Genomic DNA, 27,388 nt, shown 5'->3' with positions numbered 1-27,388 from the left:
TAGGGAAAAATACACAAAAATGTCTAAAACTATGTGTGGCTGACTGCAGAATTTTCTATCATGGCACAACCTTGTATACATACTCAAAAAAGAACATTTGATATTTAATACTTAAGACATCTAGCAATTATTTACCTCTTTCTTGTTCATGTCTTGAATTAATATTTGGTCGTGTCTTGCTGAAGATGTTTAAATGGTCTCTCATTACTGAATAGTTTTCAGATACAAAATATTAAGTAAAATGTCTATCTTCATAGTCTTCTCTAACAAAATAACAGTAGTTTCATCACACAATGGAAGAATTGAATTGCCTTGTCTGTCTACATATAAATAGCATTATTTTGTACTGAATCGTATTGTTTGTACTAAAAAGATAATGATCTGTATCTTACTCTGAAGTCATATGCCCAACTGCTCTCTTGTGTGCTACCTGTTTTGACATGGCTGCAGAGCATCACAGGAATATGAAAAACAGCCTGGTAAATCGTCAGGCTTTGGAATTAGGGATCTAAGATCACAAACTGCATCAAGTTCTGCAACATTAGCTTGGAAAATGAGAAAGTTTAACAATTTGGTGGACTTGCTACCTCACCTGGCCCAAGTCTCACCCTGGGTGTGAAGGATACCACCCTGTTATTCTTTGTTTAAGTATGCTGTTGGAGGATATAATTAAAATGCAGGTCAACTACGCTTAAGTTGCATAAGCAACTAAAAGCACACGTAAGAAAAATAAATTTAATTTTTACTTGAAAGTAGATGTTAGTAACAGTGGGACTATACAAAGAGATTCAGACAAAAAATCACATTCTATCCTTTATTTAAAAGTGTGCAAAAGATTCCTTAAATAAAAAGTGTTTACCTTAATAAAATAAGTTCTCAAATTGTTTGGAGGTAGAACAACATTTGAAGTTCTTTTTTTCCCCTCCAGATGTTTACTATAAAAGCACTTTTACTTTAAAAAAATTGTTTTAGAAAAGGGTAAAAACATGATACATACTTTAGGCCTTGCCACATCAAATCTGAAAAGACTGGGAAGAGGTTTAAATTGTACCTTGATAAAAACCCCCACTGCTGAGAAAGATATACATTCAGTCAACAACTTTTATTGACTGAACGCTGGTATGAGTTTGGCCCTGAAGCATTCGCCCAACTTGTCCTGCAGGTCTCAGAGCGGTAGAACCAGAAGAATGGAGCACAGTTCGAGGATATTTAGCAGCAGTAGCTTGGGATATGGTTTGCTGAAAAGTAATCAGATACATCAGAACACTTAACGGTACAAAAGAATTCCCATTAAAATAGCTCTAAGTAAGCTGTTGTTTACACGGAAAGATTTGCAGTCCAGCAAACTGAAATACACTTAGCCGAAAAAAAAAAAAGGTTACTTTAACAGAACGAGTCATTTTTTTCCTTATCTGTAATACACTTTTTAGAACATAAAGTGCTAAACTTCCAGTTAACTAGGTACCCTGAACTTTTATCACCTCAATCTTATTTCAAGGTTGGTTTGTTGGTTTGGTTTTTGTTTTTTTTCTTTTTTTTTTGAACAAACTGTTCAGAATTTTCCTCTGTAGTGCTAATTTAATCATGCCAGCTTTGCTGTTGTAGTTCAGTATTTGCTACGAGGAAGTGTCTGTAAGTCTCTGGTCTCTGAAAGGAAAAGGTTTCATTGTTCTTAAATAAAGGCAATTTTCTCCCCCCAAAACTAGACACCTTACTGCAATAAACAGTAGTCATTCTCCTTTTAATCAAGGTAAACTCTCTCCCTTGTCAGATTAATTCAAGAGAAATACTTCAATCTGATTGACTTGCACTTAGGCATTTATTTGCAGAAAGAGTATAGGGAATGTAGCTCTGGGACTGTCACCTTTATTATATTTTTAAAATGAGTTTTTGGTACAGTAGTTAAGGTACTTTACTTGTCACACAATCTGAATCCGGAAATCCTTCTTAATAAAAGAAGTCTCACACCAAACCTCTAACCTCCTAAGGTCCTATAATTTAAATATGAATTTCTGCTTGAGCCCAAATTCTTGAAAGCTGTGTGCAGCCTGCCACAGGGCTCTAATTCACTGCAGGAAATGAGTGAAAGCAGAACATCCCTCACACAGACAGTTAACAATAACGCCAGTTCAAATTAAAGGACCTGATGTAGCTCTGCTTGTTCTGACAGTATCACGGAAGAGAAACCGGACTTTCAGATAGCACAGAGGAAACTCAGGTCCTACTTTACAGGTTAAAATATAAAAAACCCCACCTTCAACCGTTTCATACACCTCTAGCTAAAACCATTTTTTACTTAGATTAGTCTAAAAGTGTTAGCAATTGCCTAGGCCACATAGGCCACTGTTTACAGTCATCTTGTGTGTTGCATTCATACCTAGTAATGCACTTATTTCAGTGTTTTCTTCAGGATAAATGGGGGGAGGAGGACTCAAAATACAACAAATAGCAGGCTTGATGGATTTGCTTGCCTCCAGACCAGGGTTTTACTTTTTTTCTCAATAATTTGCTATGCTCAGCCCATCAGGCTAATCTATATCTTTGCCACCTCTGGTTCAGTCACTCTTCCTGCTATACATCATGAAGCTTTTCTTTAAACAGTGGTTGCATGGTGATGACACCAAACATTGCTACACCAGGTGACGACTTTACAAAGAAGACAACTCATGGAAGAGCTGGCCAAGAAAGAGACAGCCAAGACTACTATACCTGTGAAATAATTACTATAGAAACAAGACAAATAGATTAAAGTGGCAATTTTTACTTCCTCTCCTCCCCAGTGCTTTCTACCCAGCTCAAAGACAGTACTGTCTGTTATTTTAAATAGGCCTCAAGTCTGACCCTTGTCCAATACCTCTTCATGATGGTCATTTTTCTTTAAACTACTACCAGATGTGTTGTAATAAGAATACTGTTCCAAGCATAATTCTGACTTACCTGAGTGACAGGATGATGTTTTTCAACAATGACTGAACTCATGGGTGGAACAACTCCCATCACTGCTAAACTACCACAAATTCTGGCTTTTTGTCCCATATCGGCTCGGCCTGTGATTCGAGCAGTAATTGTTCTTCCTGCTTTCTGTTGAGCAGATGTTATTACTTTCGCCATGGGCTACAAATAAATTAAGTACTAGTTGGTAAAAAATTCTAAACATAATATTTACAATGCTGTAATATGTCTGCTTAGTTTTAGCAGACACGTGCCTAAACAGAACATCGGATATTGCAGGTAATCCAGTTATGCTATATGGGACTGAATTTACCCCACCTAGTTGCAAGCTGGTTTATTCCATCTTTACCCACTCTTAAGTATGAGGCAGCCTTTCAAGCAAGTGACTTCTATCCTGAGGGGAGAAAGGTTATTTTGACAAAAATCAAGCAGCATGGATAGTTTAGCTTTCCTCGCCGGCTGCATACTTACGTGAGAGCTGCAGTCACTTCCATCACCCTGAAAAGTCTTTCCAGCAGTGACACAACATACAAAAAAGCTTCCATGCAGTAAAAGGCTGCATCTTTCTCTGACAGCTGATAGCAAACTGTACCAGATAGGAAAAAGAAAGCAGAGCAATGCAGAAGACAGTGGAGAAAAGTAGAGAGGACAGTTTAGCAACAAATACAGAAGAGTGAATGAGAGAGACATTTCAAACAGCAGGATGCTGAAGCAAAGCACATTCTTTCCACAACAAAATGGTATCAAGCGAAACACCAACTGTTCCTGTTGCGCTACACCTAAGTGTACGTACACTCTTCTGTTCTTCATTTTGTCACACTTCCCCCTCCCACATCCAGAAATCACTTAAAATTGCTCTTAACATAAATGGGTTTCTGTAACATTACTGAGCATTTGGAAGCTAGTGTCCTCACACAGCTACGTAAACTCTATGGCAGTCTCCTCAACTACATACTTGTGTTGCTCTGAAAAATGCAGACAATATATAAACCAATATTTTTTGTTATTATTATGCCTTAAAAATTTAAAAAGTTAATTTTAGCACGTTACCAGTTTTTGAGTTGATGCCACACCAGATCCTGCAGCTGTGCTAGTGATGATTACTGGAGAATCAGAATCTAGTCTGGTCTGAGAAGTGCTTGCATGACCCAGGTGGGTAGAAAACTGTAAGTGAAACCAGTTTACAAAGAATGAGTATAACCTTCTAGAAATTTTACTGACAAATTTTACAATTTTACTCTTTAGACAGTTTTTTGACTATTCCAATTACCCTTCTAAATTTAACTTCTTTGCCAATATTTCATCTCTATTTTTACCATTTTCTGTCTAATTTAAAAATACTTATCTAAAAATTGCGGAAACTGTGAATAACAGTTGATACTACAGGAATGAAAAATCAGGAGAGAGGGAAGCACATCTCTGTTCTAACCTGTTCTCTAGTGTGAAATTATTTTACAGTGACAACATCTTCAGGATGACTCCAGGCAGGTCTAGTAGATCCAAGCTACTGGATAATGATCTGGCTAAGCTGACATGACAGGACAATAAGCTGAGTTCCCTCAGTGTCTATATGTTACACTCCTACAAAAGAAGCTTCAAGTCAAGCCAGCTTTTCTTCCTCTCAGATTATATTAAGATCAGTTTTTTTGAAAAAATCTCTTAACAGCCTTTTTACAGGAAGAACCTTAGAAAGCAAATTCTGCTTATTATAGTGACCTTATCTTTACTAGTTCAATGCATTTTCACTAAAATAAAAACCAGAGCTTAATGAAAATATAGCAAGTCACAGTAGATGTGCCTCAGTCATTTCATTTACACAATGCAGTCTGAACATACCCATATGCTTCTTTTTACACTTAGACTGTCTCCAAATTCCTTCAATTCATTGGCTATGGCATTTCTTTTTAAAAAGCTCAAACTGAGGAAGTTCATTTTTGTCACTAGCAAATACAGTTCTGTTCCAGTTACACACTCACCATGTCTTCCAACTGAACAGCAGCTGCTGGTGGAGGTGGTGGTGAGGGCGGACTATATTGCGAAGGAGGGAGCCTTCCTGCAACAATAGTACCATTACCATTTCTCCTACTTCCTACATCTATTATTAGAAACACAAAGTAATGGGATCAGCACATAATCTAGCAAACCCTATGGAGAAAAAAAAGAGATAAGTCACAGTAAAAATTTTATTATTCCTTTGGGATTTCTGTATAATCTAATTAAAAGAATTAGCCTGTTCTTTATAGGGGAAGGGTGTGTGTGCACACGTATATATATAAAAAAAATAATACACATATATATTGATATTAAAAAACCCCACAACATTCCTGTATTTCACCCTGCTTTTCAGCTGCTTGGAAATAGTATTTTCCAAGGGGCTTGTTTCTGTGTTATGCCTCAACAGCCCTGTGGCACTTGTCACATACTTGTAGTGCAAATAACTGAGGTTTTCTGTACTGCTTGCCAATACTAAATCCAGTGTGTATCAGCTGCTCGTACGCTGATGGACAAAATCCAGTTCAGGCAGAGAGCAGCAAAACACAGAAAGGCCACACTGGACTTCTGTGAGGGCCCAAGATCCTTAGGGGGCCTCACTGTCAGTAAAATAAAATGTTATTTTAACTTTCCTGAGAACATACTGCAATTTCAACGAGTCATAGGTCATGATCAGCAGCATCTCATCCCCACATACAATGGCTGGACTGGACACTGGCCACATCCCAGCTGTAGGGCTGGGACGTTCTACGTGCGCCTTACAGCCCTCAACTCCCCCCACCAGCTGGGTAAGCCTGAGCTTGTGCAAATTCTGCCCAGGATTCTTTTGTCTCGCAACACAGACATCCTGGGGAGGTCAGATCTGCAGACCTAAGCCCAATATCTTTTCCAAACAGTTTCAGCCTTTTCCTTTAAAATACAAACTTCCTTAAAGGAAGTAGAGAGGTATTCTTATTTACTCTCCTATTTCTGAAGCAGATGATCCCTAGGAGGAGTTCCAGGACAAGGGAACTTTGCTCATTCCCGGGACTAGAGTGACACCATGTGGTAGTTGTGTCTTTTTGTTTTTTCTCTTGAAGTGAGCGGGGAAAAATATAAGGAAGGTAGTTCAAATTGGCACAATACTCAGAGATTTCAAGAGTGAAAGTATGCCAGAATATGCATTTTGTGCACATATATATGTACATACACACACACTAAACTTAAGCAGAGACAGGACCAATGCATAGTTACAGATCAATCAGATTTGATCTATGTTACTTAAAAAAAAACATAACACTGCTTTTTTTAAGTAATGAATTCTTGTGGCTTCAATGTTCCTTTAAATACATAAAGAGGTTAAAAATAATCTCAATAAAAGTGTAATTATATTAAAAAAATCATCTGTCAGTAAATCAGTCAGATTTTGACCATCATCATTGACTCCAAATGTTATGGACCCATTAAGATTATGGTATTTGTGCACTATTAATAACCTACATTATAATGTATATTATATGTATGTTATTTGTATACTGTTTGTATATTAAATGTACATTATAATACCCTAATAATAATAAATCTGTAAAGGGATCAAATTCTGCTTTTATTTCCAATGACAGTGGGTGGCACTGCAGTGTCCATATAAATATATAATCACTAACTGACTCTGGCACTTATAAGTTTTAATGTCCACAGATTACAAGACTAGAAGAAATCACACCAATCATCTAATCAGATGTTTGAAGTCCCCTGATGTCGTGATCACTGTTCTGTTATACCTGAGGAAGAATGCAAACAAACGGTTGTGCAACCATATAAAATAATTATGTAGCTAACTTCACTAAAAGCACTGTCTGGCTGTAGCAAGAAAGAGATAGTGTGCCTGGGGCACAGGAGAATGTGGTACAAGAGGCAGTGGAAGAAGATGGCAGGCATGGTATCAAGGACAACAGAGGCTGTGAGATCTTATGAAGCCTGATGAGGACGACACTGACCACAGGAAATTAAAAAGCATGATGCTGGACACCCGAAAGGTTAGGTACAGGCACCCCAGCATGGTCCAGCACAGCAAAATCTCTAGGTTCTGTGCCTGTGTATCATACCAGCTCCTGCTTCATAGTAAAAATCAAGCAAAATCTTTGGTCAATGAACCACAGGGGCTTGTCATGGCAGCTCTAGAGCTCAGTTTTCTTCATTTCCTTCCCACTTATTCTCTTCTTCACAGGTTTACAGAAACAATGTTTTTCTATTTCACATCACTCAGTTTACCCATCATTATTAGGAAGACCCATTGTCTGTTGCATGTTTTTGGAAAACAATAAACAAACAAACAAAAGGTAAAGCTTCAAGACAGAGTAGTTCTTAATTTTATAACACATTGAAAAATAAAGTGCCTGGGTAATGCCCTGTAACTTCATTCCCAGACTCGGTATCTTCAAGAAATCATTCATTCTTGGGCTTTTCCCCAAATACTGATCCTATGTTTTCACTAGCATATGGCTACTGCACTTAGCTAATGTCATATTCTAGTTTCCTAAGCAACTGCACAAATACTGCGTATGTTTAACAGGCTCAGACAGCTGCTCAGGTAAGTAACCTCTTATACCTTCTTCAGATTTTTATTTCCTCTTCATGCCTACATTTTTGGAGAGGAGTTTCTCTGAAGTAGTTCAGAAACTTCTGGTATAAGATTGTTAAATTTAGCAACTGAAGTTACTTGTTTAAGCACATTAACAACTGCTGCCAGTACAGCTGGTTGTTAAGCCACATGTACAGCTGTGACACTGGTGCTGGCACAGCTGTTTTCTCTAACACAGACTGCTGCACCAGACTGTCCTACTGCTACAGACTGTCCCACTCTGAGGTGGTGAATCCATGACATCAGTAAGGGTCTGCAGCTCTTTCCCGTGTGGCTGCACAAGTTTTACAAGTGTGCTGCTGGTATAATCAGACTGGTGTTTCCTGTTCAGGCACAGAACTCCAACTAAATACAGAACTTGGGAGATTTACTTGCCCTTTTTGCATCAAAAGGCAAGATTAAGAAAGAAGGGACTGCTGTCTTGGAAAAGCAGACTGAGATTCCAGAGAACAGGGGAGGGTTTTCCAGGATTTCCCCCTCACCCAGCCATAACCCGGGTGCTGACAGAATTCTGGGTAATTTTCCACAGTATTTTAAGAATTTTGCCATTCCTGGTTTCTTGTTCTGCCAGGCTGCAGGTTACCAACCTCCCGGCAAGGCCGGATAAAGAGAACATGTTCCACCTTTCAACTACAGCAGTACAAAGTTCAGCATCAGAATATTTCTAAACATATTCAATAGGACTTTTTAAAGCAGTAACAGTTTGATAAACTCTGTATTGCCACAAGTCTTCATAATAAATCAAGGAAAAAAAAAAATAAAAAGAAAAAAGGGAGACTCTTTTAAAACAAACAAAAAATCCCAAACAAAACCAAACACAACAACCCCCCCCAGTACCAGATTAGAGCTGCTTTTTATACTGACCAGGATCTGTCTTACTGTCCCTGCCCTGAAACATGGTCATTGCTTCTAGATTCAAAGCACATACACCACGCATAAAGGCTTTCTTCATGGTGTCTTCATACTGTTCTCTTTCACTGTGCAGTCGCAGAACCTCAGCTTTTGTCTGTTCCAAAGTAGCAGCTAGCTATGAAAGAGAATAAGGAAACAAGTGTCTTGTACTTCTGAATGCAAACTATGAACACATATATTCCTCAATTAGCTTTAAAAGTTACTTATTATGTTTACAAAGATAAGCATTTTCCCTTCAAGATCTCTGGTTCACCAAAGATGAAGAGCTACTTGTCATTTCTTGGTACTACAGCATATTATTGGTACTACAGCATATTATTGGTACTACAGCACGCTAAGCACAAGAGCACATTCAAAAGGACTGTCAGACCCTACCTAACCAGCTAAGCAGAAATTTATCTTGCAAGTTTTTGTCTTTTAGAAGTTAGCCATCTGCCACAAGCTAGATTTCCGCAGGAACATAGATTCAGTCATCAGAAGAATAAGTGTTTCCAGAAAACTATTTAACCATACAGTGAACTCTCAACAGCAACCCCGCTTTTCTAGCTGCTGTAAAAAACTAAAAATATTGAGAAAAGACAGATCAAGTTACCTTTGCAACTCACTACTTACTCTTTTTGTGCTGGTAAGCCACATTTGGTAAGCTTGTTCTTAAAATTTTAGGTTTAATTTCTTGTTAAAATTCAAAGCTTTTAAAATGTGTATTTTATAACTTTACTTACTGTATCCCAATGCACACATTGATAACTTAACTTCACCTTAAGCTCTGAAAATTCTTTAACAAGCTTAATTGGCAAGTTGAAGGCAAAACTAAACTTCAATTCAGCCTTTAACAGAGTAGCTATTATAGGAAAAATTATTGTACTCATCATGATTATTCATAAAATAAAGGTCTTCCATTTCAATTGTCATCTTCAGTAAGACCTCAAAATGCATAGCCAATATTAATAGTATGTTCTTAGAAAACAAACACTAGCCCTATTGGTGGGCAAATAAGAGATTTGTCTCATTTCAAGAAGAGTCCAATTTACTTCACCTGTGCATGCAGACCAGCAACATTTTATATCAAATGCAGGGGAAAAAAAAAGTGACATCTAGAAACCACAATAAGAGACCTTAGATCTTCTGAGATTTTCTTGTGTACTTGGCAGCTCTGTTCTGCTGGAAAGTCTTCATGTTTTTCAAGTTTGCTGAGAAAGAGATACTTTGGAGGGATGGGGAGAGGGGGAGTGAAGGAGAGAAAGAATGAAAAAAAGAAATCTTATTTTACCTCTGCAATTTTGGCTTCATAATCATTGGTGAGCTGAACACAGACATCTTCTGCCCTCAACTGACAGGCTTTTGCTACCTTTTCTTTCCATTTTCCTTCACTAAGAGCGCGCCATGCTGCCCATACTTTTTTCATCAAAGCTGTCCGGAATTGTCTGTCTGCTATTCTATTTCCATATTCCTTAGGAAACAAATACAACCACATCACATGCAAGTTCAGGTTTCCTAAAAATTTAAGTACTCAACAGACTGTGAATGATCGTTTTACAACTTATTACACAGATGACAGTAGGAATGCCTGAGTTACACATGCCACAGTGAAGTGGTACAGAAACACAGCATCAGCAGCTCAGTGTTTCTTCCTGCACACGTCACAGAGCATTACTGTCCCCAGTATAAGAAATCATATTTGTGAACTCCTAGGTTACATAAACCAGTGTTGTTACTCTCAGCTTAATGACACCTAAACAACAGCTGAACATACATGGTGTAACCATGCACATGTGAAGTGTTTAGTAGGTATGTGGCATATTTTGATTCACTGCAGGAACCACATAAAACCTGCAGTCACAAAGACTGCAGATGATTAGCATAAAACACTGAGCTTTTTAATAAATTTGGACTTCAGGATGCTTTAAAAAGTCCTTTAAGACAATTTTATTATTCTACTCTATTTGAAAATAGTCACCAGACAACATATTTCAGCATTAAATTATTTTTTCAGAAATTAATTAGAAAAAATAAAGAGGGATGAGTACAAACCAGACTCCAAATTATTAGTAAATTCTAAGATGGGAGGGAAGGAAGAGAAAAAGGCTATCCCGCTCCACATATCAGCAGAGTTTTTGGATAGTGTCAATGAACTTTAGTCCAGCCAGGAATCTGTACCAATGGGCAAAGGTCCTAAATACAGATTCTCCTTTTTAACAGTGTGGAATGGGAAATGTTTGCAGTCTTGACATGGCATCCTTCTTTTCTGTCACACTTCACTTAGTAGACTGTTTACTGTTAGACGTCTGACACAATGCCCAACATTTTGTGTGTGACTAGCTCCTAGCTATTTAAAATTTGGCAACGTGAGAAAAGAGAGCAGCTGAAGTTTTAATTGTGAAAGTGGCTTCCCCCAAAAATGTGATACTGTATCATACCACTCTTCAATGTAATGTGTTTGAAATTTAGATAGAGATGCCCTTGGCACCTACTTCAAAATGTAAATACTGTAAACTACGGTGATTTGCTGTGAGCTGATCACAGTAATTGGACAATATAAGACCAGTATAGGTTTGATATTTTTCCCCATCCCAGAGAGTATTTTGACAGCAGCATTCTTTTTAGAACAGATGTTTTCAAACTGTTATTTGACATTGTCAAACACATCAAAATAGAAACACTGTCATTTCTTCAAACTGTAACAGGAACCGCAGCAACTCTGACCCTTTGGGGTCAGAGGTTTCCTTTTCATCGCATTTTTATTTTGTGCACATACCTCTTGTTTGGCTTTAACATGCTGAATCCTCCACAGTGTAAACTTTCTCATCAACTCTATTCTCTCCTTTTGCCTCTCTAATGCTTGGGTCAAGTTAGTAATCACCTGCAAAAATATTTATTAACACTATTTCAATAGCTATGATCTCTGTACAGTCTACAAATAGAATGTACTTTATGCATTAGTAATTTTTCACTTAAAGCATTTGCTTTTAACAGCTGCTTTCTATTGAATCTTCCCCTCACTCTAATCAAGCTGGAAACAATAATCAGAGTTCAAATCAGAAATAAAATTCCTGTGGCTTCAGCACTCAGATTGCGGGACTTAAACACTTTCACTGTGTAGTTTTAGGAAAAGTTCAACTGAATTGTTATTTCATCCTGCATCTGCAGGCTTCTGTGCTACTTCCTTATAATTAAATGTTACTGTAGCATAACGTCAGAAGAATCACTTATTTCAAAGACAATTTTGATAAATCAGGAACATTTATATTAAAAGTTTGGTTTAGTGCATTATTAATTAACTAAAGTGTAAAGAAACAATTTACCTGCAGAAAGCTTATTCAATTTTCTGAACTGAATAAACAAGCTAAGGAGTTGCTAAGAACTAGAAAAATCTGATTAAGAATTGTTATTCCATTTAAAAGTTCCCATGAAAGACATCATCTAGGCCTATTGCAATCAAAACATTTGAGAAGCAAGATGGCCTACTGGACAGAGAATGCAACTAGGGACTTTTACCACCAACCTCTAAATACGTTTAATGAGTATACAGGAACAGCTGAGGTTCCCTGATTAAAAATTAGGCCAGGCAGGATGCAAATTGGGTACACAAAATCACTGAGTATTTCTGTATATTTTTGCCTAACTTCTTAAGCTGGATTCTGCCGTCAGTCACATCTGAGCAACTCCAACGGGTAATAACGACCAACCTTGGGACTCTTGGGAGTAATGCAAAGTTATTTTAACTGCTGCATAAAGGTGGTGAAGAACAGTATTATACGATGTTATTATACGATGTTATACGATAAGATATCGTAGTGTGTTACATTGCATATGTTACATACAATGATTATTGAACACACACCAATGAAATGAACGATACTTAAAATAAAATTTACTGTAAATCAACAAAGTTATCCAGCAAATAGTACAAAACTCCTATCTTGTTTCAGTACAGATTTTCATACAAACCATTTCAGTCAATATTCAGAATGTTTAATGAAATATTACTGGGCAAAAGCTTGGTTTCTTTCAGGAGTTAAAATGCCAAAGTCAGAAAAAAATAAAGGTCAATTTGATATATTTAAAGTAATTTAAAGCTGATCAATCTCTCAATTTTTAAGAACGAGTTCTTCACAATGCTGTATGTTAATAAATCTAGTAAAAGCTACTTTTCTCTGCTTAAGTATGACTAATTTTAACTTTTTGCAGTTTCAGAATAACCGAAGTCTCAGCTATATAAGTAACAATGCATTTATCTAAAATTAGAAGTAAATTTGCCTAAGTTATCAACAAATCAGTAAGAAAATAGAATGCAAAGGAAATTAATATAATAAATTAATTTTTTTTTGAAAAAAAATGTTATACAGTAACATAAAACCTCAACTTTTGATGCTGCATACCTGTTGATATATACTAGAAGTCTTAGCATAAATCCATGCTTGTTACTTAGTCGATTTTCGCCACTAAAAAGCATTTGTGAGATTTACAATGTGAAAACAAGAATCTACAGTATTCATAATATTTGTGAGACCGGTGGACTTTGAGTTATGCCTATGTCAGAATACAGCAGTTTTGATAAATATGGTGTGATACAAAGAAGCACTGCCGCCTACTGTTAATATAGTGGTAATAATAATTTTCTATTGAAAACATTTATTTTTAAGAAACAGAACTATAAAATTGGCTGAAGAAATAATTCTTTGGTAGCAGAAAAAAAATACTGCTTTCCAGGTATCATTGAGAATTATGGTGCATTAAACATGAGTGACATAAAACGATATCCAGCAGAATTAGGTATGTGTGAATGGTATACACTGAAATAATTATGGCTCTGCACATATGTACTAGTTAAATGATATTATACTAATCCTGTTCTTGTACTGTTACAACATTTGTATTTGCTTGGCCTGCAAGATTAGACTGTTTTCTAAAAGGATACAGAACATCATCGTCCTGCATATTTCAACTCTTTCAATGGATGTTTTTTAAAAAAAGGCAAATAGGAATTAAAAACACAAACTCCATTAAGTGTTCTCAAGTACAAGGTTAAAAATTCAACATAGCAATAAGAGGATTCAATTATGTGATTGCAGGGCTGCTAAAATTTTATATCCATTTCCATAATTCTAGTTAATTTTGAAGTTGTCGATAGCAGAAAAGCTAACTCAGAGATCTCAAATGTACAATCCTAAGAATTTGTACAAATTTCAGTTCCTAAGAATCCTAAAATAGCGACTTGTTCACATTTAGGAGATGGCTGCCCATTTAAAATTCATGAAAACCAATCCAATCACTGAAAAATTAAAGGCTTTTAAAGTGCAAGAGCTAATAGGACTCACCTAAGCCAGTGTGATCTTCATGAAATAAACAAGAAACAACAATAGACCTAGATTTAAGAAGCAATCAGTGCAAAGTATGTACATACAAGATGTTAAGTTTCCATTGTTGGTATGCACAACACTATTAGCAACACTGATTCTTTTTCTACAATACAGTCTAAATACATTATTTACTTCTCTATGTTACTTGCTGCAAGAAGAATTTTGTTCAAAGAGATGGACACAAAAATTCAGTGTGGATATTTTTTCAGAGAGGAACTGTTGAATTACAAAATTGAATTACTACCTCATCTTTCCTGCCAACAGAGATTTCATAAGTATGTAGCAACTCCTTCAGGTTTTCCATCTCAGTGCTCAACTGTCTCACATGTGCAGCATGTTTCTCTTTTTCTTGTCTCATTTGAAGCTTGTGATGTTCGATCAAACTAAGCTTCCATTTTCTCAATTCAGTCAGAACATTTGTCTGAAAAGTTAAAGGGATGACAGTAGTGCAATTAGTAAAATTATTCCCTTCTCCCTAAGCTTTTAATCTTAAAACACTCAGCAATTAAAGAGACACGAATATTTACAGTTATGTGTTCATTACACAGCTGTTTATAAATATTCCCAGACATAATGAATTATTGATTTATAATAACTGAACAACCCTAACAGAGAAAGTTATTCCAAAGTACTTGAAACAAGACATTATAGTGCTTACATGCAATATAACAACAACAATCAAAAAGAAAACTACCATTTCCCAGTGCAATCACACTGGAACTTTTCCTGCACTCTCACTTATTCTACAATTCACTGACATCTGTATATGATTTTTAAGGATTCCATGCAAAATAAATACCTTAAGATTTCCACTCCAGAGATCAAGTATGTTTTCTATTTCAGTTACTTTTTCATCAGGTAAAGTTAATTCGGTCACTATGGTTTCTCTGATTTCTCTTGGACCATGTGTGGACCCTTGTGAAGAAGTCTCTTCTGAAAGAACAGGGCAAAGTCGCTCCATATTGGTCTCAGAAGGCTCCTTCACTGATATTAAGACTAAAAATGAAAGAGAGAATAAGGACTGATCCTCCGGAAAGGGTAACTGGTCTGCATTCTGGATGGAAGTTAGAATCCAAGCATTAAAGAAAACCCCCAAACCCAAAACATTTATGCCATCAGAAACCTCCTTTCCCCATGTAAAACCACCAACCCCATCCAAATATATGCTTCCAAGGTACAAGTATATTTAAACCAACAGTCCTACTGTAACATTAGTCAAATCAAAACTACCACTCCCTTAATGAACAGAATCTTTAAATGTGATTTCATTTTAAAGAGGACAATCACAGCAAGTACCAAAAAAATAGCATTGCCAGAAACAAAAAGCATCTCTCTCAGTAAAGACTTCTTGTTGATTCACATCTCAGGTCAAAAATCTAAAAACTTTTGCCTTTTCCTTAAAGAGACTGTAAACTCCTGAGGCCAGGGGCCTTCCTTTGTGCATTCACAATGTAGTCCGTTGGTATAGTTCAATGTTGCTATGGATCTGCATCCATATCCCTTACAGCCTGCAATTTGCTCATCTAATTAGATTTTAAACTCTTTGAGAAAGGAAGTATCTACGATGAATTTACATAATGCCTTATACAATGAGGCCTCACTGTGGCTAACTAACAATGCAATAAAAATTAATGCACGCCCAGAAGTGAATGGGCATGCATTTGAGTTCCAACTGATGGGAAGAAAAAAATTAACTAAGAACAAACAAGTTAATATTTAAGTAAACAGATTAAATTAAATATTGTTTCACATTTAGTTATTCCTTACAGTTGTGATTCAAGTTGACAGCTGAGTAAAAAAATTCAGAAAGAAGAGGGATTAGCAGATTCCTGGTACTAATAACAAACAGGACAACTTCAAAAGAATACTCTCCTTATTTCATAAACGGAGAGATGAAACCTCCAACATTTGAGTCTTTACTTCTGAAAACAAATATTGTCTGTACAATAGGTTTCATAGTGAATGGGTACTAATTTTTGGTACAAGCATGTAGACGTAAGCTTAACTGTTTGTCACAAAGCAGTATTTTCAGTGGACTCTGGAAATATATGTTTCTAATTTATTCAAGGCCGAATTTGATGATGGACACTCTTTTACAATTACTGTCACTGTTAGGTGTCCAGTCCAAAAGAAGTGAGAAGAGCTGTCTGGCTAATACTCCTCCTCATCAAGTAGGTTGAATTGCAGCTACCACACTCATGCTGCAAAACAAGAGGGAAATAAGGAAGAATCATGATGCAGAGGCAGTTACAACTGCTTTTTGGTGTTTCTCCCAAGGTCATGTACAACAACACATCATAAAACTAAAATCAGCTTGAGCTAAAGAAGCTCTGTCTAACACACCGCTTCTCTAGACTAAATTCCCTACCCCATTACATAAGCAGAAGACCATAAATAGATTATTCCCAATCACACCAGTATATTAATACCAGGCTGTAACTTTTTGTCATTGTTTCTCCTGCAAATGAGAGAGTTATTGCTTAGCTAAAGGCAGAATTTGAATATTCATTGCTTGTAAAGATCTTTCAAAAATATGACATGCTAGACAGATGACCAAGACTGCTTGAAATACATCTAATTTCAGTGATGAGGAATCTGGCTGGCCTTTCACTATATAAAATGTTTGGCAGTGTTAGTATTGTCAAATATTCTCAGTTCTGTCCTTCACCACTTGTTCCCATTCCTGCATGTCACGAGTGTTCTTCCTTTAGTTGTGATGTTACTGTAAAACACATGAAGGTTTGTTTCCATTTTTAAACTTTTATTATTTGCTTGGATTACAAAGATATCCAACTTACACAGCACAGTTTGCAAGACATTTACAAAGAAAAAAACAGAACAAAATGTAATCAATAAAAACAGGATGTTAGAATAGACTGACAACTGCCAGAGTCCAAGATCGTAATATTACAAGTTCATCACTCCCCCTTAATCCTCCCTGTGTACAGATTATCCTAACTCAGCTTCCATTTTTCTCATTTACCATAGGATGTATCCTCCACTGAATTCACTGAGTCTATCTATTACATGTTTATATCATCATCTGATGTAATTTATCTTGGCCTTCCAGTATTGCCATAATTTTCTAGTTGTATGCATAATAATTTCATTTTTATTCCTAATGCTCTCCTTCTGTCAACTCTATTCCTTCCACTGCATTATGTGATACCATTCAGTTACAGTACACTAAGATACCAAGGACATGGAATCATTTGGAGATGATAAAGTATAAAAATGTACTTCATTAAATAATACCCACATGCATTCACTCCGACAAATCTCTAGACTGTATTCTTGTTTATAGTAGAGGTAATGAAATCAGCTGGCTTTCCAGATGTCTATTATCCCAACACTACTATTTTAGTTTTTTCTGTGTTCCTCTAGTATCTGACTTTATCTGACAGACTGTTATCACACATGATCTGCTATCAGTGTCCCAAGCTGAGTGCAGTAATTTGCTAAAATGTATAATTTTAAAAAAAATCTTCTCAGAAGTTTAATGGATCAATACTGAGGGCCAGCAGCCTGAAGAGAAGGAATTATCCCACTGTTCGGGTATGAGTCATCATCATAAATCTTCGCTACAAATAATTTACTGCTCCAGTCTTAGTCATTTTCAAATTTAATAAACTAAACTGGTAACAAGAACAGGAAATCAAGTTTTAGGTTTCAAAGTTTAAAAGCATTTGGACTTTAAATTGAATAGTACAGCATGTTTTATTCCAATTATTTTTCTTACTTGACGGGAAGCTTTTAGTGAAGATACTATGTATCATTCAATTTACTGCAACAAATAGAGATTACCAGTAATTACATTTCTACTATCATAGTGGAAACATTCACTTCAGTTTCAAAAACCTGAGAAGAAAGTCAAAATGGCAGACCAAAGAATACTCCACAAACAGAACTTCATTTCAGAAAGCATGACATGGCATTGGAAACTTGGTCTCCACACCAACATCATGTGGAGAAGGGGATAAAACGTAGCAAGTTGGAGAAGCCCTGCAGAAGAGCAAACTTTTAGGTATTAACTCCACACCCAGCACAGACATGCATTTTGTTTTACAAAGATATAGAACACTACTCTAATAATTTATGATCTTGTTATTTTAACACAGCAACAGCATTAGAGCCGAACAGCAAAAGAACAAATGTCAAAGAGCCTAATTTTTACTATGAACATGTAGGAAAGCCAAAAGAATGGAGCTAAACAAAAAAAATTAACTGTCCTTCATAAACAACCTGCTAATCTGTCCTATCTGGTCAGTATCAGAAATATAGTACTAAACTTAAATTTAACTGCTTTTTCCCTGTTCATCCAAAGCCTTGTTATTAGTATCAGGGGAAAACAAAAAAAGGTATTTGAGGCCATTAACACTGTGGCAAACACCACGCAAATACACAATCACCCTCAATCAGTTCTGGAGGTTATATAGAAGACTGACAGATTTTGGACAGATCCTTTTTTAAAAGTTGAAATAACCTTTTTACAACTAGATTATTTCAGTCTCTCTCTCAAGGAGATATAAGACATCTCTTCCATAGACTGACAGGATGTAGCAACATTTGAACAGCAAACCTATGTTTTGACAAAGCAACAAAGCACCGGGAGTTTATTTATAGTGTGTAGTTAACAGAAACATGATGGGGTCATGTAAATATTCTTCCTGCCTCAGCCTCCGAGAAGATTAAGAGCACCTTCTTTACTGTTTTTAACCATTTTTTTCATTTTGAAAATAGAAGACAAATTGTATTTTGCAAGGTGCTGCCCTTTGCAAAGATAATAAACTTCTGACAGTCTATAACTGAGGTGAATATGTGGCTCCTTGTAATGGGCAATACATAAAACTGCAATGCAAAATTTTGATCCCCATCAAGTACAAGAGAATTTCTTTCCCTGTCCCACATCAATTAGCTACAGCTTGCAAATGAGTATTCTTATTTGGTAATACCAAGCATATTAAAAGATAAGTCTATTCCAATATTTCAAGAGAAGCAATCAAGGGAATGGAAATGTGTCCTGTCACTTCTATTGCACACCTTTAGGCAGTAAAAAGGAACAAAGACTTCACAGGCTACAGGTTTGGTGCCAGGAAAAAAAAAAAAAAAAAGTAAGACCATAACCCCTCTGAGAGAGTCAAAGAGAGTCAGCAGACAGTGCTGGTTAAGATCTTCTCTTCAGACAAAGATGATCAAAAATACAGTATACAGTCATCTACCAAAAAAGAAAAAGCACAAGTCCACCGTTTTGATTTTGATCTTGATATCATCAGAGTAACAAACTATTTGTATAGAAAACTGTGTTCTACCTTGTTTTGAGTCTTGGTCAAGGGAGTTAGGGTATATAAAGTCCTGGAAATTGATGAAAAACATTTGGAACTGATTGTGTTAAGCTACTGAGCATGGACGAGCAATATGACAACCTGGCAAAGTGACCATCTGACAAACCAACTTGGCAATGAAATTAGTTTTTAAGGTGTCCTGAAGTGAACTGCCTTCATTATAATACTAAAAATCATGCCCACAGGTCAAAAAGACCCTTGTCCAGGTGAAGACCCTTCCCCTGAGCATGCATAGCGGTAGAAATGACTATGTAATCATATGTAAATCACTAACCAATCAGTAGTGAGTAGGCATGTATGGAAAAATACTGATCCCTGATTTTTGTGTATAAAAGGAACACTGTAACTTGCTGTTGCTGTGCTTGATTTGTGGACAAGTCTACCAAGCACCCAGGCCTGAATAAATACAAAATCTCTCCTGAGTGTCTGAAATTGGCTTATTGCACACCAGGCACGAACCTTCCAGACGACAATCTTACGAACAGCAGTATCACACATCACAAACATTCCCTTACAAAACAATGTTCCACTCAAACTGAGAGACAAAACTCTAAGCAGAAAGAGCACTAGGGACCTGAACTAGAAGTTGCTCCATAATGTAATTCCACATAGCTGCGTTTGAAATTTTCTACTCTCCTTTTAAGAAGAACTTCTCGTGCTGAGAAACACTTCTGGCAGCTGACCTGAACTGCTCTACAATTCAAGAGTTTTCCAAGCATATTTGAATCCTGGCAATCTGTTAGTGTGACTGATCAACAGTCTGCTACAATGGAAGAATATTCAGAGAAGAGCACTGTGCTCATGAAGCTTAGGCAAGTATACAGGGAGTGACCACAGCTGTCGTAAAGAAAGGTGAACTTATCTCGACACAGGGAGGGGTAGAGGGTGGCCTTTGTTTTTCATAGATGGCTGTACCAGTTGAGATTATTAGCTGGTGGTATAAGCCTTAGCTAATCAAGAAGTGTGAACGCATTCCTGTGCTAGCCAGATGAGCATGTGAGAAGTGCTGGCTCAGCCCAACACAGTATAAAAACTGAGCAACCAGCAAAATGAACTTTCAACAGAGCAATGGGCTTGAGCTGGCTTTAACTCACATAGTTCTTCCCCACTAGTGTATACAGACTGGTACCAGGAATCACGGTTGTACTGTGATCTAACTGTATATTACAATTACTCTATCATGCTACAACTGTTCACTCAAATCCTGCTCAGATTTTGGCTAGCACACGGTTCATGCTAAGGCCTGGTGTATCCTGGGAGTAGTACCATTAGGTCAAGGCAAGAGCAGCATGTAGGCAGGAGATGATGGACAGAAAGTCTACAGGTCGCTACACAGCCATTATCACCTGTAGCTTGCTGTCTCCTGCAGCCATAATCCTTGCACGTTGCCTGGCAGATCCTTCAGAATCCACTAACTTACAGAAGGACCATAGGCCGAACTTCTAGCCTGGAAGGTATAACTACATCAGCTTACCCAAAAAGCTATTGAAGTGTATCTAATGGCAGCCAGACTGCTGAGGCTTTTGTGCTTCCCTGTGTGATACAGGGGAGTCCCTGTACTGGGACAGAGGAGGAAGGACAAGCATTCTCTTCATCAGTTAGGCAGCTGTTTTGCTTATAGGGGCGTAAGCTACAAGTTGCGAGTTATGAATTCAAGAACTTGTGAGTTAGAAACCTCAGGAATTAAGGGATGAATTAGTGAATTCACATGTTAGAGTAGTCTGTACAAAGGGGATTAAGTTTTTGTTTGATATGTGTGTTTCTTTCCCATTTTGCTTAGAAAATAAAGTTTTCAGAGTATGCTGACCTGTAAATTTGAGAGATCCAAACTGACTGCGACATGTGCTTGCACTGCGATTTCAGTATATCGCTGCATCACTCCGCTAAACCAAGATCCCAAGTAACAGCAGGTATCTTCAGTATCTAAAGGAACCTGGTCAGAGAGTATTGGACTGGTTGTCAGCCACAGAATGTTCTTTGGCTGTGGAAATCACAGATAGTTTAAACGTCACCTTTAGTTGGATCTATCAGATCACAATTTTTGGTACCTGTACCTGATGTAACAGATGAGGATGTTTTATTCCCTCAATCAAAACATTTTGCATCATAATTTTTTAAATCCTAAGCAACTGCTTTCATTCTAGGAGTTGCAGAAATATATCTTATTATAGTGAAATTTTTTCTACAATGTTTGACTGTTCAAGAATAATTGCCATGGTACAAAATACCAGCAGCTTCTACTGATTTGTTTTCTTACACAACTTGGTACAATTCCCACAAAGGACATAACTATACTGGATCAAGTTAATAAACTTCAATATGTAAGAATCAAAATGCAAAGGCTGCACTTCAAACATCTCTGTTGGCAGAAGTTTTTCTAACATTATTCACATTCTAATTCCAGACCTACTTCCATTACAGAATATTATCTCTCTCCAAACCTCCATTTTCATGCTTTCCACGAACCCAAAATCATGTCTTCTACATTTCCTATGGCAGTCCAATATTCAGAAGAACAACCACACCAATTCTGCAAGGGGAGAAGCTATGGATATGAAGTTCTTAAGGACTAAGATTCTCCATTAGTTTATAAAAATGATCAAGCATTTCTCCTTATGGCATACTGGAAAGAATGGTACTGGCTTGGGTGTCTGAATGTACCTAAACCTCACTGTACAGACTCATTGTGGAAGGATACAGACCATAACCAATACTACCTTCCTCACTTTAATCATATTCCTTATTTTAAGAACCTGTTTCTAAATAATTTTTTTATTATCTTGTATTAACATAAGTTAACTAAGTGGTAATTGACAGTTTACTAAGGCTGCTTTATATTCCAGTGAAAACAACATACAAATGGTTTCTCTCCTAATATGAAATAAACAACTTTCAGTGTTTGCACTGCCCTTTGTGATCGCACTGGTAAATTCCGCTAGTAGAGAGTTATTTATCTCTGATCAGTATGGCCAAGAGTTCTTGTGTACATTAGTCATGAACAACATTTACTCCAAGATGACAATTACTACCAGATTTACACAGCGCTTCAAGGCTGTTTAGGCTCTAGTGGTAAAATTATCTACCTATTTCACACCCCACACTCCTCTAAAGAGTAGAGATAAAAGCCATCCTCAAGAGTCACAAAAAGAGGACTGAAAACCATAGGTAAATATTTTTATCATGAAATAGCACGATAAAGAATAGAAGTTAGTTTCAAGTCAGTTCTTCATGATTAAGCTAAACTCCCTAGTAAAGAAATAATGCAGATATGATTGTTCACTATTTCTTTTGAAGCAAAACTAACAGAGCTTTCTCAATCTAAATGCTAGTGACAAAAGCAAACATCATCTAACCATAAATACCAGTCTTACTAATGCATCACAAGACACTAAGTTTATACAGTCCTAAATACCAAACAATAAAGTAAAACTAGAATAGAGTGATTGAACTAAAAAAGTGAGAATGACATTCATGTAGTGACATGAGTAATCATTATACAAAGCCGTTTTAAGGTAACTCTTACTTCCAAATAATCATAAATTAAATACTCATTTATCTATCATGGTCACACAGGTATGAAAAAACCAGTTGTGACCTGTCAAATTTCAATGAAGTATGCTGTAAGTAAGGGCACCTCTTTTTGCATTATTACACCAATCACTTTAAACATCTGTATTACAAAACACAGAACTGTCAGTAGATCAGTACTATAATCTGAAAGCGATGTCAGAGGGAACCCTTCAGTGAATACGCCTTCCTGTATTTCCTGCTGTGCAAAATGCAAATGTACTACATATGAGCTATGTATATTTTTCAAGCAGAAGCTACTAGAAAACTGAGGTCAAAAGTTATACCACTGTTCTTGTATGCTTAATGCATAGCTTTGTACATACTACCTGGAGTCTGACGGTGAATGGCACCACCTGTTACACTTGAAAATCTGCCACCTGCTCTCAGTTCTGAAGCAGGTTCTGACCACTTCGAGACACACCGTTCAAACTTCGGAGTCACTACAGCATAACGAAGCAGCTCTTCATATTCATCCTGTCACAAAGTGATGACAAATAATTATAAAACAACAATTACGTTTCTAAAAACTAGGTTTAAGTAGGAAGGAGTGGAAATGGTTTTTAATAATTTCTAAGAGGTTTATTATTATTATGGTGAAAACTGAGGATTTCCCTTAAAATTGCAGGAGAGCACTGTTTTCTTACCATGATTATAATAATTTATCCTTCTCTTGTTTCATGTTCACGTTCATTCCAATTACAACTAGATGCGCTGTAATAGTTACACAGAAAGACTTTGCTAGATGCGGAATTGGATACTGTAACAGTTGGATACTGTAATAAACTTTAAACAAAAATATGAACTGGGGAAAAAAAACCTTCCAGATTATGTAAGCTACATGTAAGCTATTAATCACCTGATAGTATTTCTAAGCATTACTATTACTGCAAAGAAAAATATGTATTTTTATAGCAATGACAAAGACGCTACTGAACACAGTCACAGTTCACATCTTATAGCATTACTATTTCTTTGGTGGGAGTTCTAAAGCCAATCATCAAAACACATTTGATTATCCAGTATTATCTTCAGATTAGATACAATTATTCTCATCTTATACCATGCATTTTTAAAATTATATAAGATTTTCAGAATGAAAGTATTTACAGTTCAATGTGAAACTGTGAACAATCTGTATTATAGCTTAAACATACAATCCAGTAATTAATTAAAAAAGTTGCAGTAGCAGTTAGATGCTGAAACCAATCAAAGCCACTAACTAAACATTTGGAAAAAAGCCAGTTGGAAAGCACTAAACCAGGCCACCAGCAGTCATTTTTTCTTCACTTAATACTACTGTACTAACTCTGTTTAGTATCCTAATGAGGTTAAACCTCAGAAACCAATTGTGAATTGGAAAATTATTTTCCTCTTCAAGCTGGGGAAAGTTAAGAGTAGAAACAATCTGTTAAAGGTACCAATTATGTGTAATATGCTTTTGGATTTATCACCTGAAAAGGATAATATTTTAAAACTTTCAGTGTAATCCTTACATTCATGTGGGTTTCAACTAATTAGAGAATTTAAGAAGCCAGGTTCTGTACATTTTAGCTGAATTCTATTTCCTTTCCAATTTCCATTTCCCATCTTCTAACCTATCATGTTAAAATTAGAAGGCTCAATAAACTTATATGAAGCTATATAATTTCAAACTAATATATAGTGTATTTTTATAAGCAAAATGAAGTATCACATTCCACATGAAAGGTATATTTAGTTGCAAATCAACAAGTTAAAGTTTTTCAAATCCATATCTTTCTAAAGAAATACAGTTTAGATTTTATGAGATTTCAAAAGAAGAAAACAAGTATCTTCAGATAATACAGGAACTACCTGGAATTGTACAAAATTCCCTGCAGCAAAATGTCAGTAGAATTAAAAAAGCCAATATACTAGTCTTTACCTTAACTCATCTCAACTAAATGACTGTGCAGAAGATGTTATATCACTGCTCTGTCTTCTTCAAAGAGATCATGTGAACTAATAGCAACTTAAAACTAATTCTTCCCCCCAGACAAACTAGTTTTCAGTCACAGCTAATCCAGCTGCTTCCATGATTACCTTATCCAATGCAAGGGACAGAGGAGGTAAGATGTCAGGTGCAAGTAAGTGGCTCATTTTGAGTCATTCAATTTAACCACTAGCACACAGTCTGTCTTACTACAGACATCCTGAGCACTCAAAATATACATATCAAGTTATCGCAGGAAATTTATCTAGTCTTTCAAGTTCTAACACTCTTATTAAAACCAAAAGAATCCACTATGTGCAAGAATACACACTTTTATGCACCAACAGGAAGTGTCAATAGACAGCATTCAGTGAAAAATCTGGAAATAAATGCATATGAATTACAATATTACAACAACGTTGGAATGAAGTTGAAAGCAAATATCAAACAAAACACAGTATCCCAACTGTAACCAGAAACCTAAACACAAAAATATAATCCTGGAGACTGCAATAAGAATATGTAAGACAGAGAAATGGAAACATTGAGTGATTAAGTGTATTATCTCAATCTTAAATATTCCTTAACAAGGACACTGCAACTGGAATACAGTATTAACCAAGAAATTTCAAATAAAACCATAATAAAGTAAAATTAACAATATATCTTTGTTTTACTTTGTTCTGCTTTAAACAAAACTCTCAAGCTGTTACATCAACTACAAAAATTCTGTTAGAGCATAAAACTACAGGAATATAGTTCTATGGCCTGAAGGTCAGAGGAGTTTTGATCATTTATGCATACTATCTTGGTTTTGTAGAAGAAAATAAATTAGTGTTGCATAGAAGAAAATAAACTAGTAGCCTCCATTTAAAAGCATCAAATTATCAAAAACATCCAAACAAAACAGAAAAGGCTCTTTAAAATTATCTAAAAGGAGTAAAGAACTTCCCTGTCATCATTCCTATTGCTCAGATGTGACCCTAGTGTTCTTCTTTTTCAACAGCAACAAACTCGTATTAGGAGCAGCTAAGGACATTGGGTTTGTCTAGTTTGGAGAAGAAGAGGCTGAGAGGCGACCTCATTGCTCTCTGCAGCTTCCTGAGGAGGGATTGTGGAGAGGAGCTGCTGATCTCTTCTCGCTGGTATCCAGTGATAGACATGTGGGAATGGTTCAAAGCTGCGCCAGGGGAGGTTTAGACAGGACATTGGAAAGCATTTCTTTAGTGAGAGGGTGGTCAAACACTGGAATACACTTCCTAGAGAGGCGATCAATGCTCCAAGTCTGTCAGTGTTTAAGAGGCATTTGGACAATGCCCTTAACATGCTTTAACTTCTGGTCAGCCCTGAAGTGGTCAGGAAGCTGGACTAGGTGATCGTTGCAGGTCCCTTCCAACTGGAACTATTCTATTTATTTCAGACATGTTCTCAGTTGCAAAGCAGACATTCATTAATATTAGTTTACTTTATCATTCTCTACAAGGTGGCCTTAGAACCTCCGTGATAATCAACCAGATCATAAAATTCTGGTCTTTCAAATTTTGTCGCACAATGCCTCTATCCCGTTTTCCAACTATAAAAGGCATTGGAAACACAGATGAACTATTATTGCTAAATAAAGATGCAGAAAACTTAGCCATGAGATATGACCACAAACACAGAAGCACACAAACTGCAGAAATGAATTGCCCACAAGCAGGCAGTTTAAGAGTGACAAAGTCATTGCACATGAAGAAAAAAAAATCCTTAATTTAAAAGTGCTTCTGCTGTACATGCCCATTACACCAGGTGACAAAAATGGAGATGCATTTCTGCAGGGCAACTAGCAAAACTTATTTTTGTCAAAAAGCCTGTTTTGGAGAGAATTCTATCAAAGGAAAAAAAACCCACCCACTACTCAAATAGGAATAATCAATTATTAAAGGATGAAAATCCGCTGCTTTCAAAAGAACAGGACAAAGACTTTCTTCAGTATCTTTGCATCCTCTCGAAAGAATGCTGAGGACAGAAAAAGAAAACCCCCCACCGCTACAGTTCCAGCATATCTTCATATATGTGCTGAAAAAAAAAAAGGAAAAAAAAAGGAAAAAAAAAAAGAATTTCCTTTCAGAGATTAACTTGGTCACAATCCTACTCTAAGGGAAACAAATGCGTTTTTAAAAATTCAGTTCTTACAATATCATGTAAGAAGCCTAACACATAGCTACACTTCATCCCTCAGAAATAATGGGTTTGTATCCTACTGTGTCAAATTTATGCTTCTTGATAAGACTTAACATGCATAAAAATAACACTAGAATAAAAAAAAAAGGCAAGAAAATGGTACTATTTCACTTGTAGCTGTCATTCGTCAACCTCTCAAGTTTAAATAAGAATTTTCATATAAATTGAAATTTCTTGTGAAATGCACAAAAGGAAATCCTAGTGAAGGTATTCTAATCTCAGATTTTTTTTTCTACTTTGCTTGCTTCTTTTCACTAACGTTTTTATTATTTTCCTGTACACGTAAAACAAAAGATGCAAGTTTTGTTAGATTTCCTCATAATTATCCTTTGCCAAATAAAATGCCATGACAGTGGACCAAATGAGGTCACCTCTTTCCTACCTGAAGATCTGAAGAAACAGAACTGCCCCGAACAGAGTCTTTTGGCAAAACTGGACTTGTGCTTTTCTTCTCATCTGATGACAT

At 36.4% G+C, this 27,388-nt stretch overlaps 1 protein-coding gene across 1 annotated transcript; it reads right to left on the bottom strand.

Moving 5' to 3' along the window:
* Positions 1-1,076: 1,076 nt before the first annotated feature.
* On the bottom strand, positions 1,077-27,388 carry POC5 (POC5 centriolar protein). Its single transcript, XM_009698961.1, is given in 12 exon segments — positions 1,077-1,238; positions 2,938-3,114; positions 4,003-4,116; positions 4,929-5,047; positions 8,429-8,591; positions 9,747-9,926; positions 11,232-11,336; positions 14,081-14,257; positions 14,636-14,832; positions 23,075-23,222; positions 25,031-25,078; positions 27,305-27,388. Coding segments are annotated over 12 exon segments (1,662 nt in total). The 3' UTR covers positions 1,077-1,088.

Source organism: Cariama cristata, unplaced genomic scaffold (genome assembly GCF_000690535.1).
Source record: "Cariama cristata isolate BGI_N322 unplaced genomic scaffold, ASM69053v1 scaffold4164, whole genome shotgun sequence".
NCBI classification, from domain to species: Eukaryota; Metazoa; Chordata; class Aves; order Cariamiformes; family Cariamidae; genus Cariama; species Cariama cristata.
The sequence above is the reverse complement of the archived record's forward strand: the minus strand, read 5'-3'. Positions and strand labels throughout refer to the sequence as shown.